At 35.8% G+C, this 16,543-nt stretch overlaps 1 protein-coding gene across 7 annotated transcripts in view; it reads right to left on the bottom strand.

The window, feature by feature from the left end:
- FAM172A (family with sequence similarity 172 member A) overlaps positions 1-16,543 on the bottom strand; it is a 283,280-nt gene that overhangs the window by 137,434 nt on the left and 129,303 nt on the right. For 6 of the 7 annotated variants that reach the window (XM_027708758.1, XM_027708757.1, XM_027708761.1 and 3 more), the window contains one exon: positions 7,857-8,075. The exons of the other annotated variant lie outside the window; for it this stretch is intronic. In XM_027708758.1, coding sequence (XP_027564559.1) covers positions 7,857-8,075 — 219 coding nt within the window. The remainder of the gene's footprint in view (positions 1-7,856; positions 8,076-16,543) is intronic. 7 annotated transcript variants of the gene reach the window in all.

The raw sequence follows: 16,543 nt of genomic DNA, 5'->3' as shown, positions 1-16,543 counted from the left end.
GTTAAGTGATAATGTCAATTGCCCACTTTTATAGGATATAGGCTGAACCAGCAAGATCCATGAAATCAGATTATTCAGTTATACAACAGGTGGAAAAGATAGGATATAGGAATGAAAAAACATCCTGGAAGCAAACACCAGTCCAAAAGAACAAACACACTGCAGATGTTTATGAAGTACCAACCCTACTGCCTGATTTAAACACATTTTAAATTCCTTGCTGTACTATACAGCTGGATGTACTAATTAAATATTTGCTTTTGAGGAAAAAGGAAACTTTCTTATGCATCCTATGCCTGTGCTCATTATATGAGAGCCCACCTTGAGCAGTTGGCAGGACACTGAATATGCAAGAGGGTAAGTAGGATTTGTGTGCTTTAGGTAGTGCCTGTGTGCACACACTTGCACGTGTAGTCACGTGACACTTTTCTCACTCCATGCTTTTGCTAGAAGTACCAAACTAGAGGATCCCACGCTGCTGCTTAAGAGCCTAGAAAAACTTCAGTGTCCTCAACACACAAAACTATTGGTAGTTCTAAATACACCTCAGTCTTACTTTATTTATTAGTTTCTCTCCAAGCAGTACCATCTATTGGGAAAACAAACAAAAATTCAAGTTTTACTTGAAAATAAAGAAAATATACCTCACTGGGTATTGCCAAATTCACTCTTGCCAAGTACTGATTAAAAAATACAGAGAAAGAGAATGAGAATCAACTGTTAAAGTGTAGAACAATGTAACTGAACAGCATGCAGTCTATTCAGGAGAAAACCTGCTACCGACACCAACCATAAAAGACAAAAGCATTTTTCATCAGTTTATCATCCACTTTTAGCCAGGGAGATAAGGGTAAAACAAAGATTCAGTCAAGAGAGGAATAAGAAGGTTTCTCAAAATTTAGTTGAGTTAATGGCTGGACATAATTGTAAAACAGACTGCTTTAGGAAATACTTCTGCCTGAACACTATGGAAATGAAGTTAACAGCTCTGGAGTCCGTAAAAGCTAGTTCTCAGGATGATGAGCTATAGAGTTCACTAAGGCATGGAAGTTCACAGAAGTCACGACTGTTCTCAGAGCTCACAATAAGGCATATTTCTTTGCCTGCAGAGTGACAACAACAAGCTAATTAAAAAGATAAACCTTGTTCTCAAGATGTAAATCATTCAAAATAACACCACATAGTAGGTAAATTCACAAAAAGTAAGGATTTTGGTTAGTAAAATCCTTCACTTGTAAGGATTTTAAAATGTAATGAATGAAGTGCTATAATACTCAAGTTTTCAAATTTCAGCCACCTATGAATTGCAGGGTAGGAACTGACATATTTCCCTGGGCAGCTTATTCCACATTGCTCCATGCCACTGTTTCCTCCACTACTTCTAGCCCCTTCAGCAGCTGTCTACTGCTGCAGGCAGCCAAGCAGACTACAAGGGAACTACTAGATTTATCTTAATCCCAAAAGCTAGATGTTTTTCATTCATATTTTTTCCTGAATTTACACTTTGTTTTCTGTAGCAGATGAGGTGAAAAGAACATCCTTGAACTTATTGTGCGCCCTGTACCCCAGTTCCCTGCTGCTGACATTCAGTTTCTAGGACTCCACAAATGTTTTCTTGATCTCCATGCACTGTGGTACAGGCCTCTCATATCCTCCTACCCAAACCACATAAATATTTCTAGAGCTATTTAGGGGGGTGATACTTCCCCACAGAAAGGGGTTATTTTGCAACAGCACCGTGTATTTTAAGACGGCTACAAATATTTATCTCAGAAATTAATTTTCATCATCTCTCACTATATCAAGGCTCTTATGGCTGAATGGTCCCCAAGTGGAAAACATGTAAAGAACTTTCAAGTTTTGCAAAAAGGATTATGTTGCCACTTGAGCCTCTCCTAAATTTTTTCTCCCAGTTTTTCCAAGCACACTGAAATCTAGTATTAAAACATGCAACTGTGCATAGTAGATTATAGAATATAATCGTTGGTTTTGGAGAGCTGCTAAAATCCTATTCTGTTATATAAATGGCAAAGAATACCCACAGAGAGCAATCTGTACTGGACTAGAAGATCTGCATGGTCTTTGCAGTCCTTCACTGCAATCACTCTATAATCAAAACCAGGCACTACTAGAGTACAAGAAGTTTGAATAATTTTATTCACCTTCACCTTCAACAAGTAGGTCTGCTTTCTGCTGAGCTAGTTTTCTTCACCATTACCTCACTATCTGCCCACGTTTACAAGCCTGAATCCCACTGAAAGGAAGGAGGACTCATTCGACCTGTGAGAAAGAGTCTTTTTTAGCACCATGGGAGCATCACACAGCTCATGGTGGGAAGAGAGATACAAGCTGGTTCTTTCTTTTGGAAACTTATGCAACTTGCCTCACATTTTAAGAGCTGGATCTAACAATAGACGTTTTATCAGCATCATGTAATGAATGACTGAAAGATACCAAAGGTAGATGGCTCTGATTTATTCCTTTTCTTTGATTAAACCATACTTGTGAAACATAGAACAAAGAGAGGGTACAGCAGAGACAAGAGCCAGTAGTGCTCTTGAAGAGATGCAGAATTTCCCTTTGGTGATTATCTGTGTCTCTGATTTCTCTATCGCTCAAGGAAAAGAAAACAAATACAACTTTTCAGGATTAGTAGATGCAAAACATACCATAAGAAATCTTTACAATTTCAGGATTTTTAAAAACACTTAAGTTAGCTGCTGAAGCTAAATAGCTTATGCATAAATTACTGAATACTACTTTAATTTAAACTCTACATTATTTAGCTATTTTATGTAAGATACCTGTTCACTCTAGTATCTATAGAATGAAATGTGGCCTATTTTTCCTGATTTACAGAAACTACTATAGGAACTTCAAGCTTATCTGACCTTTTAGGAATGATAAGGACGCCGAACTGCAGGTCCTAAGTGTCATGGTAGGTGTCTGGCTTCCAGCTGCTGGGCCAGAGTGGTGCAGCTCTCTGGTGGTGCAGGTCCTGCAAGCCACTGGCCAGATCTGTCCAAGTGTCCCTGGAGCACTCAGAATGTCACCACATGTTTACAGCCCAGCACCTGAACTGCCATCTTTTTTTAACTCTCATTTTTTTTCAACTCTGAACGGTGCAAGAACAATAGTGCAATAGTAGTTTCTAGGTAGTTCTCATGAGTTTTTTATTGCCATCATGATTTTGCTGCTGGTTACAAGTGACAGAGATTTCTCCAGAACATAAGGAAGTAACAGGCTTTAAAATGTAAATATGGACAGAGTAAAACCATGTGTTATTTCAGAGGTATAGGTGAAGTAATGCTGGCAGTTGTAAAAGAGTACACAAAACAGGCATTTTTTTTGTGATACAAACGTCAGCATGAGACTCTAGAGGTTGGAGTCCTGATGCCCAGGTCTGCCACAGACATTCTCTGCACTGTGCATGTCCCTTACCTCTCAGCAACTGTCTGCCTAGAGTTTATCATTTTGTCTTCTCTGGTGGAATAAAGGGCTTATTAGCTTGGTCTCAGCAGCAGGTTAATGTAGTCACATAGGCTCTGGATGAGAGCAGGCATGCACCTTGCCAAGTCAGAGGGTAGGTGGAGGGAGCCTACATCTGGCCCAAGGAAGGCCACAGGGTGAGACCCACAGCTGGTGGGACTGCAGCTGTGCTGGGAAATGGCTCAATCTTCAACATGAAATAAATCCATGGCATTGAAAGGTCACACCACACAAGTGGACACTGCCGTGACTTTCAGTCATGCAATGCTTCATGTCAGCCATACCAAATAATAAGCAGAAATGGCACAAATGTGTTTGTATGCTTGCCAGGATATCCTGCCTACCAGCAGTCAAGGTGTACTATACTGTATATTAATAAACCTACCTTTTCTGCTTTTTCCTAAATATTGGCACAAATTATCCTGATGCATCTATTTTTAGTAAAAAAAATTATGATCTTTTCTTATTTAATCTCTCGCAGAAAACGGGAAAAATTATTTAGGAAAGGTATGTTTCATCCAAAATTAATTTAATTTCATTGATACGCTGTTAGTAGAAATGGCACTATTATAGATTGTGCTATAGCAAAAATAGAATTTGCAGTAAGAATTATTAAAGCAGCTAAGCTCAGTGGAAAAAATAAAAGGACAAAATTGCTAGCATACAGGCCTTTGAAAGACTTTTGCCTAGAAAACCTGACCCCATCAGTTGTTCTGATAAAGTGCTTCTTCCTACTTCTTCCTTCATTGCCTCTTTGATATCCTTCAACTATGGCAGCAACAAGATTATTGCAAATTACTAATACTACAAAATTATGCAATTTATACTTTTCCCTTTGATAACATTTCAGAATCCACTCAGTATACTTTTTTAAGTGCTGAATGCTGTTTAGAAGGCGATAAATACTGATTTACATTTTTAACTGTCTTATAACATAGAGAAGACACTGTCAATGTAAAATCTGTAGGTAATGGGAGATGGCTCAGAAGGTGGAAGGAATGATGTCATATTTAAGCCTGTATGATCTGTTTCCATAGAAAAAATTTAGAGATCAACAAATTCTCAGTTTAGTTCAGTAATAAATGAAGGTTGGCTAGGGTATAAGGTTTCGGAGGGGAAGCATTAGCCCATATGTACAGAGCAGCCTCCGGTGGTCTAAGAAAAAATGGTAGTATTTATAACTAAGGACAGAAATATGTTTTTTTAAAAGAATGTATAAATGTATAAATCCTCCATTCAATACCTTAAAAAACAAGATGCTTTCAAAATGATCTGCTGGCATTATAGTTGTTAAAATCTGAACAGTAAGCGTATTAAAATTCATATGCATTCATTAGCATACTATATAAAAGTAAATTGCTTGTGTTTAATAATTTTATAGAAGTATTACAGTCAATGCTGATTATGAAGTTTTTTCCTAGGTTTGTATCGCCAAAATAGAAACCAAATTTGTAAGATTGTTACTGAATTGCTGACATTTTCTGTCTTCACTTGTGAATTCAGTTGCCAGATGTTTTCAAGAACAAAAAATTCTGTCTTATTACAAAACATATGAAGCAGGTTTTCTTACCATAACGTTTGACATGATGTTTATTACCCAGACCAAATCAGTCCCTTTAACAAGCTATAATGTACGTCAGAGAGTACATTATTTCATAGTTAAGGAAACTCCAGCATGAAACAACAAGTACTTTGATCCTTCAAGCACTGTGCTTAATGCACTACACACTTCCATAGTTGTTTTCATTTTAGTCATTTTGTACAAAAATACAGTGTAATTTGAGATTTCGTATTTTAAGACACTGATTTTACAAATTTTGAGTCCCTCAGCTATTTTTTTCCTATGAAAATAAAGAAAATACTTAAAAGACAATTAACAGGGAAGAGTTTTATTTTTCAGTTCTTGGAAAATCTAGCTGCAGAAGTGGGAACATCATCCAGACAGCTTTTATTTGTTCAAATGACATTTCTTCATCGGACCATAGCAGACCTCAGTGACCCTATGAGAATATAACTGAAGATATTTATTCCTGCTACTTAACAGTCTGAAACAATTTCTCCAGCATAACTCACACAAATATATTTTCTTTCAAAGTTAGATGAAGTTAATGCTTTCTTGTGAGGATATTTTTCATCTAGTCTCTCTGTACCACTTTTTCCTACTTGGCAAAGTTGATGTAAGGCTTGCTGAGGTTTTTCAAAACTCTTTGATGAGATCACTATGAAGCCTCCTTAAATATTTCTGTTGAGTGACAATTCGTTTTATTTCAAGAGCCTAGTGAGTCAAATGTATGCTATCCTATACAGTAAGTAAAGGCCATACCTGAATTGCCCTTCAAGATCACCCCAAATCAGCTCAAACCCAGCAGCCTGAAGTTATGGAAACATAGCAGCAAGTTTCTGGGTGCAAGCAAACAGTAATCCTACGGATTCAAGCATGGGAGGCAAGAAACAGATTGCAAATATGGTATGGCACCTCTTGCAACCACCTACAGACTTAGCAGTTCTGCCCAACGGAGTAAATGGAATGCTACTGACGGTCCAGTTTTGTTTCAGAAACTGATAGGCAAAGAAATTGCAGTAATTTGTCCTTCAACACACCAAAGCAGGTAGGTTTTTCATTCTATTTAAAGAAAACATCTGTACTAGAGTGTATTGAATAAAAAAACCCTCCAAGAAATTATTTCAAAATAAAAACACCAACCTCATCAGAAAGCCTGATTTCAACTAATTAGCCTGGGAAAGGAGACCACTCCCCACACTTTCACTAAAACGTATGCTACTTCTTTCCTTAATTTGAAGAAAATTAAATAAAGGAAAGATCAACAGTAATATTTGAGGCACAAAGCTGCACAGAAAGGAAAATGGGATGGAGACATATATTTTATGTTTCGGGGGTCAAACCTCCTGAAGCCAAATTTCAGGTCTCATCAAGCAAAAGAGCCATGAGAAGGTGGAATTGCTAAAAAGGTTACCAAAAAAAGATTCTCTTTTAACAAGGGAACACTGAACTTGCAGCTGACTAGACCTTTTTCTGAACAATACAGCAACTTTGTCCACTGGCTTCTTATGGACCAAGATTGGTTGCCCCTCTTAAGATGCAGGGTCTGGAGGTCGGCAGAATAGCATCTCATAAAAAAGCAGCAAACAGAAAACACAGTGCCTTGTTGGTGACTTTTAATATGTATATACATTCTTTTGTTTCCCACACTCAGCTGTGAGATATTTCTCAAAAGACACAGTTATATTTATGGTATTAGTGATAATCTTGCTTCCAGGTTACCAACGCTTTTAACTAGCCAGCACAGCTGTATTTCTCTTACAAATATTGTTATGCTAAACCACAATTAATAGGGACATGTTAAAATTTAAGATGATTCTAACATGTCTTTTGCTGGATTTTTCTGTTTTTTACTAGAAAGACACATAGATTTTTACTGTTTTAACTTCACTGTGGAGTTTTTGACATGTTTTATCTTTGAACGAAAATACTTTCATAATAAGGGTTTTGGAAATTGTATGACTTAGTCTGGAATGTATAACCCATAGTATGTATATGAAGCAGAATGTGTCAAAGTGCAAATAATATTGTTTGTGCCCCCTGCAGAATTAGAAATCCTTGGGTAGCACTGTTATAATGATCCCATGCTGCTAGCATTACAAAGTGCAAAGGTTCACTGAGTCAGAAAAGGGCAAGGGACAGAGTTTCTTCATGATACCATTCTCGAATTATTCTAGCTTAAATATTTATTACGATATTAATAAGTTTCCTTCTTTTTTCTGCGTTCAGAAATTCAGCTCAAACACAATGGATGGCTGCTCCTATGAAAGCAATCCATTACAGGATAAATCTGCTACCACACAAGATGAACAATGGTATTTTCCAAAATACGTTATTAATTTAGCAGGTAACATGTTAAAAAAACTGTAACTACTGTCTCCCCAGTATAAGAAAATAAAATACAGTAAATGCATACATGACATGTGAAGCTAGCATGTTGCCTAAGCTTCACTACAAAGTGTTTCTTATGTATGTACACCTCTGTTTAAAAAATAATTTTTACAAAGTCTTGCTTAAACCATTCTCTTTCTTGATAGCACCAGTGAGTTCCTCTGGGGTTTATTTGAAGTTTCCCTTTGAAATGAGAAAGAAATATTTTGTAACACTTCCAAAACTTCAGATTCAAAAAGTGACCAAAAATATCAATAGAATAAAGAGCCAGGAACTCTGTATAAACTCTTGAATGTCACTTCAGTAATGTGTTTGTTTTTAAAAAAAATATTTTAAAATGCTTATTAGCCAGTATGGACAGTAAACATATGTATGCATTAATAAAGAAGGGCAAACAAAGCCAAAAGAAACTTACTCTAATATAGATCTGCATAGTTTCTTTTTCTTTTTGTGGATTTCGATACTTTTCGTAGAAGTCACGTCGCTTCTTTGTTTCCTTCTGGATTTTATCTTTTCTTTCCCTCTTTTCTGCAGGTTCATCTGAGCAATCAGAAGATAGCTGTATTTGGGCTTTTGTCTTCTCCACTTCAATATAGTTCTCATTGGGATTCAGAACTATTACTCCATAGCCTTCCTGTTTAAGAAGAGAGACACACGCACACACACAAAAAGGAGGAATATGAAAAGAGAGATTTAATGCTTGAAAATTCCTTGCATTTACTTTAATGCTCTTTAAAACTTTTATATTTATTTCAGTAAGTTCACACAACACAATTTATTGAAGGATTTTTAAGAATATTCTGTCATTAAAGGGATATTGACGTCCGAATATGTGTCTGTGAGTGTACTTAATGCTCATATACACCCCTCAACATCAGAAAAGTTGCCTGTTTTACCTTTAAAATAATTTAATATGTTGTTTTATTCATAAGCACTTTATACGACTTTTTCAGAAAACAATATGGGAACTAAAAGCAAAATATTGCTTTAAGAACTCTACATAATGATGAATAAAAGGCTGTATACCCAGCCAGTAAAAACCTTTAAAATAAAAAGGATGGAGAGATTTCATATATATATATATATATGCATGTATGTATATATATATATATTAAAGAAAGCATGTGAAAATTATTTACCGCATTTTAAAATACTAAACCCTTTTGTCTAGCTCACAACAAGCATACCATGCAGAAGCAAATAGCAGCAGTAACAATGAATCAATACCAAAACTGATTCAGTGGTATTGCTTAGAAGTCAGCTCTTTTATGGTGGGTCTAACTTTTTAGTGCATCTTTAAATCTGCTCTAAAAGTTCACTGGGATTATGTCATGTATTCAACAAATCCACAGAAAATTTGTGACCTGCAGGATGCTTTTGAGCATACCAGCTGCATTTTTGTGCCTCAGAAAATGAGCTGGTTGAAAAATATCTGGATTTATGAATGAAAAATAAATTTTGAATAAATAAGCCAACCATTATTTATGATTTTTAAATAACTGCAAATCACAGAAAAATTGCAATATTTGTGGAAGATATAAATAGAAACAGAGGGAGAAAAAAGAAGCACATGCATTTAACAAATGAGTCCTTAAAGTTAACATGGGTTTCCAGTCAAAATCAAACTGTCATTTAAAAGTAAATTTTAATAAAGACTTACTTTTTGGAAATGTCTATATTAATTATCTAATGGAACAGCTTTATTCCAGCTTTTCACTTGGTACTTCGTTTTGCTCTTAGGCTAGTCATGAGGATCAAAGAGGTCCCCCATACCTAGCTGCCCAGAGCAAACCAAGTCCACCCCAACAAAAGATACTTTATTTGGGCTTGCTTTATTCTAATCTGTAGAGCCATTCACCAACCTTGTAGTTCATTGTGGCCACTGTCAGGTAGACAGATTGTCACTCAGTGATTTTCTACAGTTCGACACACTCGACTAGTTATCAAAATCACATCTGAAGGGAGTTCCTACCCCTTGTCCTTGTGCCCTTCTCGAACGTCTGCCATAGCTTCTCCTCCCACCAAAAATCAAGTTAAAGGGCACAGTTGCACTCTGCTAAACAGGGTTAAATAGAGGCATTCAGGACACTACCTCTGCTGTAAGGGACATAGTCAAAAAAGGTCACCATAGGCCAAAGAGTAAAATTGCCTCCTTGCTAGGCACAGCACCATAAGGGGGTCTCCTGTCACATCACTCCCCTGCCCTCCCTGCTGAGTGAATTGAACTGGGATAAATATAAACAAACAGGCAAATAAATAAACAAACAAGGAGCCAGGAAAGGAAAACAGAAAATTAAACAAGAAAAAATTTGAAATCTATCTACACTACTACCAGGGATGCCAGATGATATTAACACATAATGCTGTACTATGAACACATAAACTTTCCAACTTGGAAAATTTCAAAGCCCAAAATTCATCACAGAGAAGAATACTGCTTACAAACATTCCTAAACTGTACATCTCTGAAAAAAGGATAGTTTTTGAGCTTGCTATTGCCAGTGTAGGACCAAGTTTTTGCAGTACTTGGCACGTGAGTGGTTTTGTGGCTCTTCATCTTCTTGACCTGCTTGTTTTGAGCAAAGACACTCTTTGTATTGATTTGTTTTCCTTTTTATAGAATGCCAAATGCAAAATTCATATGTTTATTACAGGTCTACAAGTGTTACAGGGATTTGAAACTGTGTCCACCTTAAGCTGACCACAACACAGACACACAAATCATCAGAGTGGAATTTTTCTAAGTTATTGATTATGTAACTGAAAATTACATGACTCATTTGTCCAATTTTATGAAGACACAATGTCAATTTTTCACACAGACATCAACAGATGAAATATGATTCTATTTTTAAATCCAACTATTTCATAAATCAATTAAAAGATTTTTATCAAATATCTTTTAAGCACTGTGGCATGACTCCTTTAATATTTTTCTACAATTTCTCCCAGATAGCAGGCTTTTCCTATCAGTAGAGTTAAAATAATTAAGTAATAACTGAGCTAATGTATTTTTTTTCCTCCATTATGGGAAAGCCTAAGTCTTTCTGTCAGGAAAAGATAGTTTTTCTTATCTAATCTAGTGTATTTCCCTTTCCTTTGTACTTCTGCATCCTAAATTGCAACATGGAAACAATGGCACCACAAAGAAGATTTGAGAGTAACATATATAGATCAACATGAAAAAACAAAATGACTGGTAAAATGTACCCAATTACAACCTCTCTCATTCAGCCTCAGCCCAGCATTTTCTATTGAAAAGAAATGCTCAGCTCTAAATAACATCAGTGTAAACAATGTGGCTTTTAAGTTCAAATAATTTTTTAAAAATGTATTTTATATGAGCATAGCTGCAGCAATGTAGTTTAGTGCAATCAGAAAATTAGAAATAAAGGTAGAGGTCAAATGCAGTGAGGCTGAGAAGAGTGTAAGTCAATGCAAAACAGAACACAAGACCATTAATAACTGATCTTTAGCAAACTTTAATAATAAGCGAGATACAATCTTCGGCATAACTTTGACATAACCGTTAACATAGACAAAAATCACATTCATTAAAAAGTATCTTTTAAAATTAAAGCCCTGTTCAGAAATATCTATTTGCATGAAGAACTGTATTCATCTTATTTCACCATATACAGTATCTTTATGCTGGAAAGTATTAAATATACCATTACTATGCATTACTTTGTTGATTTGGTGTTGGTGCATCTATACTAAACAAATCAAATAAAATTACCAACTTCACCTATGATGAGCTTACATCATTAATAAAATGTAGTGACCTCTGGCCTAAGTAAGTACCAATCATCTAGGAGGGTTTCTAAAACTTGTCATACTCAGTGGTATTAGGTGGTATGCAAACATTAGGTACGTTTTCAATGCAAGTAATAGTAGTTTTGCCCTATGTTTCCAGTATGTACAGAAAGAGAAACCACTCCCTAAGTTGCAAAATTTTTTCATGGTAAAAAGTTCAACTTTAGTACACTCCCCACTATCCCCATCAATCTTCAGCCAAGCACATCATTGTACCTGTGATGAGACCTAATAATCAGGACTGACACTGACAAATACAACTCCTAACCTCTAATCTACAAAATTACAGTTTCTCTCTCAGGCTAAAACACCCAATTAACATCTATTCCCCCTACATTCTAATGCTTCAAGGTAAATAAAATTTATTCTACACTAACTGCTAGCATCCTCCAGGTTGCTGCTTCTGGAGATAGAGGATTGCGATGATGAAAGGAAAGGCGCGCTTACAAAGTCAAGTATTGGAAAAAATCATGAATCTCAGTTACAATACCTTTACTACAAAGCCAGAACAATGAAGGAGGGCCTTTTCCATCATAATACACACGCCACAAATGGAGCAGTATGTTTTGCCTCTTACTGGAAGTTCAAGCAAGATGTTCAAATCAGAAGGAATACCAAAATTCTTACCTCTGACAGCAAAAGTAAAGTTAAAAAGAAAGAACCTCAAAGTATTTGAGGTAAATTCCAAATCTTTTGAAATCTCCCCTGACTGGCCACATGAATAATGAGCTGAAAGCATTCAGATCTGCATATTAATCCAGCAGGATGGGACACCATATGTGATCAGAGAGGTCAGAACTGGAGAGGTATCTTTTGACCTATGTAACTATCTTTTTGGACTGCAAGCAAGGGTCTGAAAGAGATCATTTCCCTAAGCTTTATCAATGTGAATTTTCAAGTTCAGGTTTCTATTTGGATGGCTGGCACAAAACTGGAGTTAATTCCCAGGGGAAATGCAACTCAAAGTGCTCTGTTCTTAAACTCACCTGTGGTTAAAATGGACATAGCAACGTCCATTCATCTTTCCAAAAGATGTATGCTCTGTTCATTTCCCATCTTTTCCACAAGAAGGGTACATCTATGTCACTGTTGCAACACTGTAGGTGCAACAGCAGGATGAGGTCATGACAACCAATCAGAAGTCACTAGTGAAGCGTTAAAGTAAACATAGCTGTTGGAGATGCAGCTCAGCTTGAAAAATGCCCCCTCCATTTATTTGAGCAATTTTCTCAAGACGTGACCTGCGACTGAAATGCCTGCAATGTCAGTTGACTCCGCTTTCTGTTTCCACCCAATGTACATTTTGGCAACTGCACCCTGCTAACACTGTGATATTTTCATCCCAGATATACCTTGGCCGCCTGAATTCCAGCACTATGTCCAAGTGCGTAAAAATGCTGTGTTTCTGCCAAATACACACTGTCCCACTAAGTTCCCAACTTAAAATGGCTCATCAGGTTAGGCAGGAAAAGAAAACGTGCCACAAAAAGTTTTCAGAGGACCACCTGTTGTCTATTATTTTTACATAGTACTTACTCATAAATCATAACACAGGGTAATTAATCAAGCTGTCAAAGAGAAGGTCAAAGGTTATGTGGGAGAGTCAGAAGGTCATGCATGGGCTGATAGAGGTCAGGGTCACACTGCATTCCTCATTATCAAGTTGGGATGAGAGACGGCCCAAGCAAACAAAAGTGAAAGCAGATGGAGAAGTGAGTGGATAAAAAAGAGGAGAAAATTTCACAAACAAAAAGAAAAGTGAAAGAAGAATGTCAGTTGCCTTCTAACAAGGAGGAGAATAGAGTAGAAATACTTTGAGATGTTCTCAAAAGGTTCCACATAATACAAAGAAACTACAGTTTGACTATTTAAATACACTTAATATAACCTTCCATCCAATCTTTCTGCAAATATTAAGCAACGCTGCAAAATGGGCAATGAAGTTTAAGTTCAATTTCCCATCTGAGGTCAGTATTTTAAAGGTGAATTAGACACAAGGAACCTATTACTGTGGTGAATATAGATGCATATATAGAAAATTGCTTCTAAATGTTTATGTTTATTCCTGTTTACGGCTACAACCAATGCACATTCAATAAAAAAGTGATAACCTCCTTGAATGATATATTGAGAGCTGTACTTTCATATACACAAATCTTTAAAAACACAAAGCATCATAAAAGTCCTTCAAGATGATAAAATATTCTATCATTACACTGACCTGAATCAGATGCAGAATAGTGTGCAAAATTAGCTGTCACCCTTTCCTCAAAATCTTTGTTAATCTCATTTTGAATGTTTGCAGCTTTATCAACACATGCATCAATGTCAGCTCCTTGGTTACTGAACCGCTGTACTTGGAAGAAGATATAATTAAAATGTTTTGGCACAGAAGAGGTGAAATTGTATCTTCTCCTGTTCCCTGAGGAGTCTGTAAAACATGTAGGATATATTGACAAACACAAACCCTTGTCTAGAGCCCTGACATCCCAGGTCACCAGACTGCTATTTATTTCAAAACATTCACTTTACACTCATCCAAACTGTCGCCTGCTGTGAAACTAACTTTTAATGGATATTAGAGCTATAGAAACAATAAACTCTTCATTTCCTTTCTGTTACTGCCTTCTAATTTGTCACTGCATTACATCCGTATCTATTTGCATGCAGCACTGTATTCATCTTATTTCACCAGCTTTATGCTGGAAATTATTAAACAAGCCTGACTATGCTCTACTTCGTTAATTTGGTGTAGCTAGTGTAGCTAGTGTAACTATACTAAAGAAATCAATGTTCAGGGCTACAAATACTCACCAGAAAAGCTGTTCCAACATTTTGCATTTACTGCTGAAAAGTTTTGAAAATAATTAATTTTTTATATCTATCTGTAATTACTAAATATGTCTACATGTTAGATTTGCAATTCTGTTTTACAATGTTTGTTCCCAAGGTCAGGACTGAATAAATACATCCATAAATTATAAGGATTTTTACTTCCTCGGTTATGTACTGTATTCTTTGTAAGGAACTTCAGTGCCTTTACAAGCACTAGTTTCACTAGGATTTTCAGCAGAAAATTATTTCTCGTGGCAAGAGAAACACAAGAAACTATGCTATAGCATTAACTTAATTCTGTGAATTGACAGAAGAGAACTATGTTCACATTCAACTACTGCTTAATAAACATCAGACCCACCACCTCTCTCTGATGTGAGATTCAGCTATTTGGAGAAATCAATGGAAGCTGAAAGGAAGCGAATCTACCCCAGGATACTGGGCTGCAAATAATCTGTCCACAACTGCCCAGGCTGCAAAATCAGCTTCTGCTTTTCTTCACTAAGTGTAGACAGCTTTGGGGTCCCTATAACCTGCGAAAGAACGAACCCACTATTTTGCCTCCAAGACATCCTATAGGAACCCCTTCTATAATTAAAGTCTGTACTCTTTTAAAAGTTTACTCTGTCACCCCACCCCTCCGCCTTAAGAAACTATTTTACTTTCTTTTCCAACAAAAATTTCAAATGTTTCAGAGAGGTACAAGATTTCAAACAAGAAGTTTGGGCATATTCCACTTTTTCACTAAAATTTTAATTAAAACATTATTTAATTTAAACAGAGCTTACCTTTTGAAAGTATTACACCAGAAACAATGTAAATTAAATATTTTTAATAAAACCCACACAAGTAACAAGTAATTATTGGTTTTAATGTATCAATAGATACCAATATCTTCAATAGACACAAACCAAAGAGAATGCCGGTTAGTCTCTGAAAGTTATGCTCAAATAAGGTGCAGACACGAAGCTGGATTGCAGGATTTTTAAAAATGTTTCTATGGTATTTCCAAGCATCTCATTAGCTGGTAGTAAAAGTTCTCAACTGCAAATTCGTTTTTCAATATACTTTGCCTCCTCTCTGAGAATGTCACAGCATGTCTTAATTATTCTCATTAGCATGTCATAATAAATATACAGCAAATAGGTTTTAAGTATGTATTTTCTATGTAACACAACATAAAAAAGTAACTAAATTTATTCTACAATAAACCTCATTTCCTTTGCTTTGGTAATAGTGTAAAATGTTTTTGTAAACATTTTATCTTTCTAAACTGTAGATATTCTTCTGATGGGCTCTGGATTTGTAACATATTTAGCTTGCAGAAAGGCAGCCCAAGTTGCCAAGTTCTTCTGCTTTACCTTTCATCTCCAAGAATTTATATGTATTAAACCATTACAGAAAAAGATTAAATGCCAATCTCTTGGAAGGTCTATATTTCAGTACTCTAAATGAAAAATACATCGTGCACATAAGTGTTTTCTGCAAAATCTTGAAGTTAACCAAGTCTTGAAAGACAACTCCCATTTAGTGTTTTGTGACCAGAAACCCTGTATCTCAAAGGAAATTCAGCTGGTTTTAGTACATGCATGTACTTAATCATTCCCTGAGAAAACAGCCAATTGTAATCCATCACTAAATCTTCTCGTTTGTGCCTATCTTTAACAAACAGGTGCAATTCAGGACATTGATGCTTCTTCCTTCCCACAGTCACCTATGTCAGAAGAGCTTCTTATACTTCTGCTAAAAAATTTAATTACTTATGAGTTATATTTTTTCCGTAAGCTTTTAAATGAATAACTCATTAAAATGTAGAAATATGCAAAACGCGATCTCACTGGGTCAAACAGTTGTGTTGGTAAAATTATGACTGTGACAGTCCCTAAAACATAAGAATATTAATAATTTATATTATTCATAATATGACAAAAACTTTTTAAGCAGATTAAGGGACAGACTAATTTTATAATCACAAAACGCTACACTACCTCACAGTAACAAATCTTTTCATCACCTGTGACCCTTCTGTATGCATAAAATACAGCTTAAAAATGCTTTTTGTTAATATGCTTTAAATTAAAAATATTAAAAATGCCATGTGAAATGCTGATACATTTGTGTCTTTAGAAAAAAAAAACCTGTCTAAGTGTTATTTAAGCCTTCCTGAATAGATAGCACATAGCAAGAACACATAAGTATTTTTTAAATGTCAGCAACTCCTTACTGGAAATACTTTGCAAATTAGCATCAGACACAGTCTGGTCTTGTGCTGCCTAAAAAGGCTATCACTTTTTGAACCCTGAAGTTTTTTGAATTTGTGAAGCAGCAGACAAATATTCCTACAAATATGTAAACAAGTTATTATCACATCCAAAGTTTAAAATGTCTTATATCTGTGCTACACAACCAATTTATAACGCTAAATGAAAGAACAGTGAAACCTTCATTCCT

The sequence above is a fragment of the Neopelma chrysocephalum genome, unplaced genomic scaffold, assembly GCF_003984885.1.
Source record: "Neopelma chrysocephalum unplaced genomic scaffold, ASM398488v2 Primary Assembly neopelma1_96523, whole genome shotgun sequence".
Taxonomy (NCBI): domain Eukaryota; kingdom Metazoa; phylum Chordata; class Aves; order Passeriformes; family Pipridae; genus Neopelma; species Neopelma chrysocephalum.
This window is presented reverse-complemented; position numbering and strand designations above follow the sequence as displayed.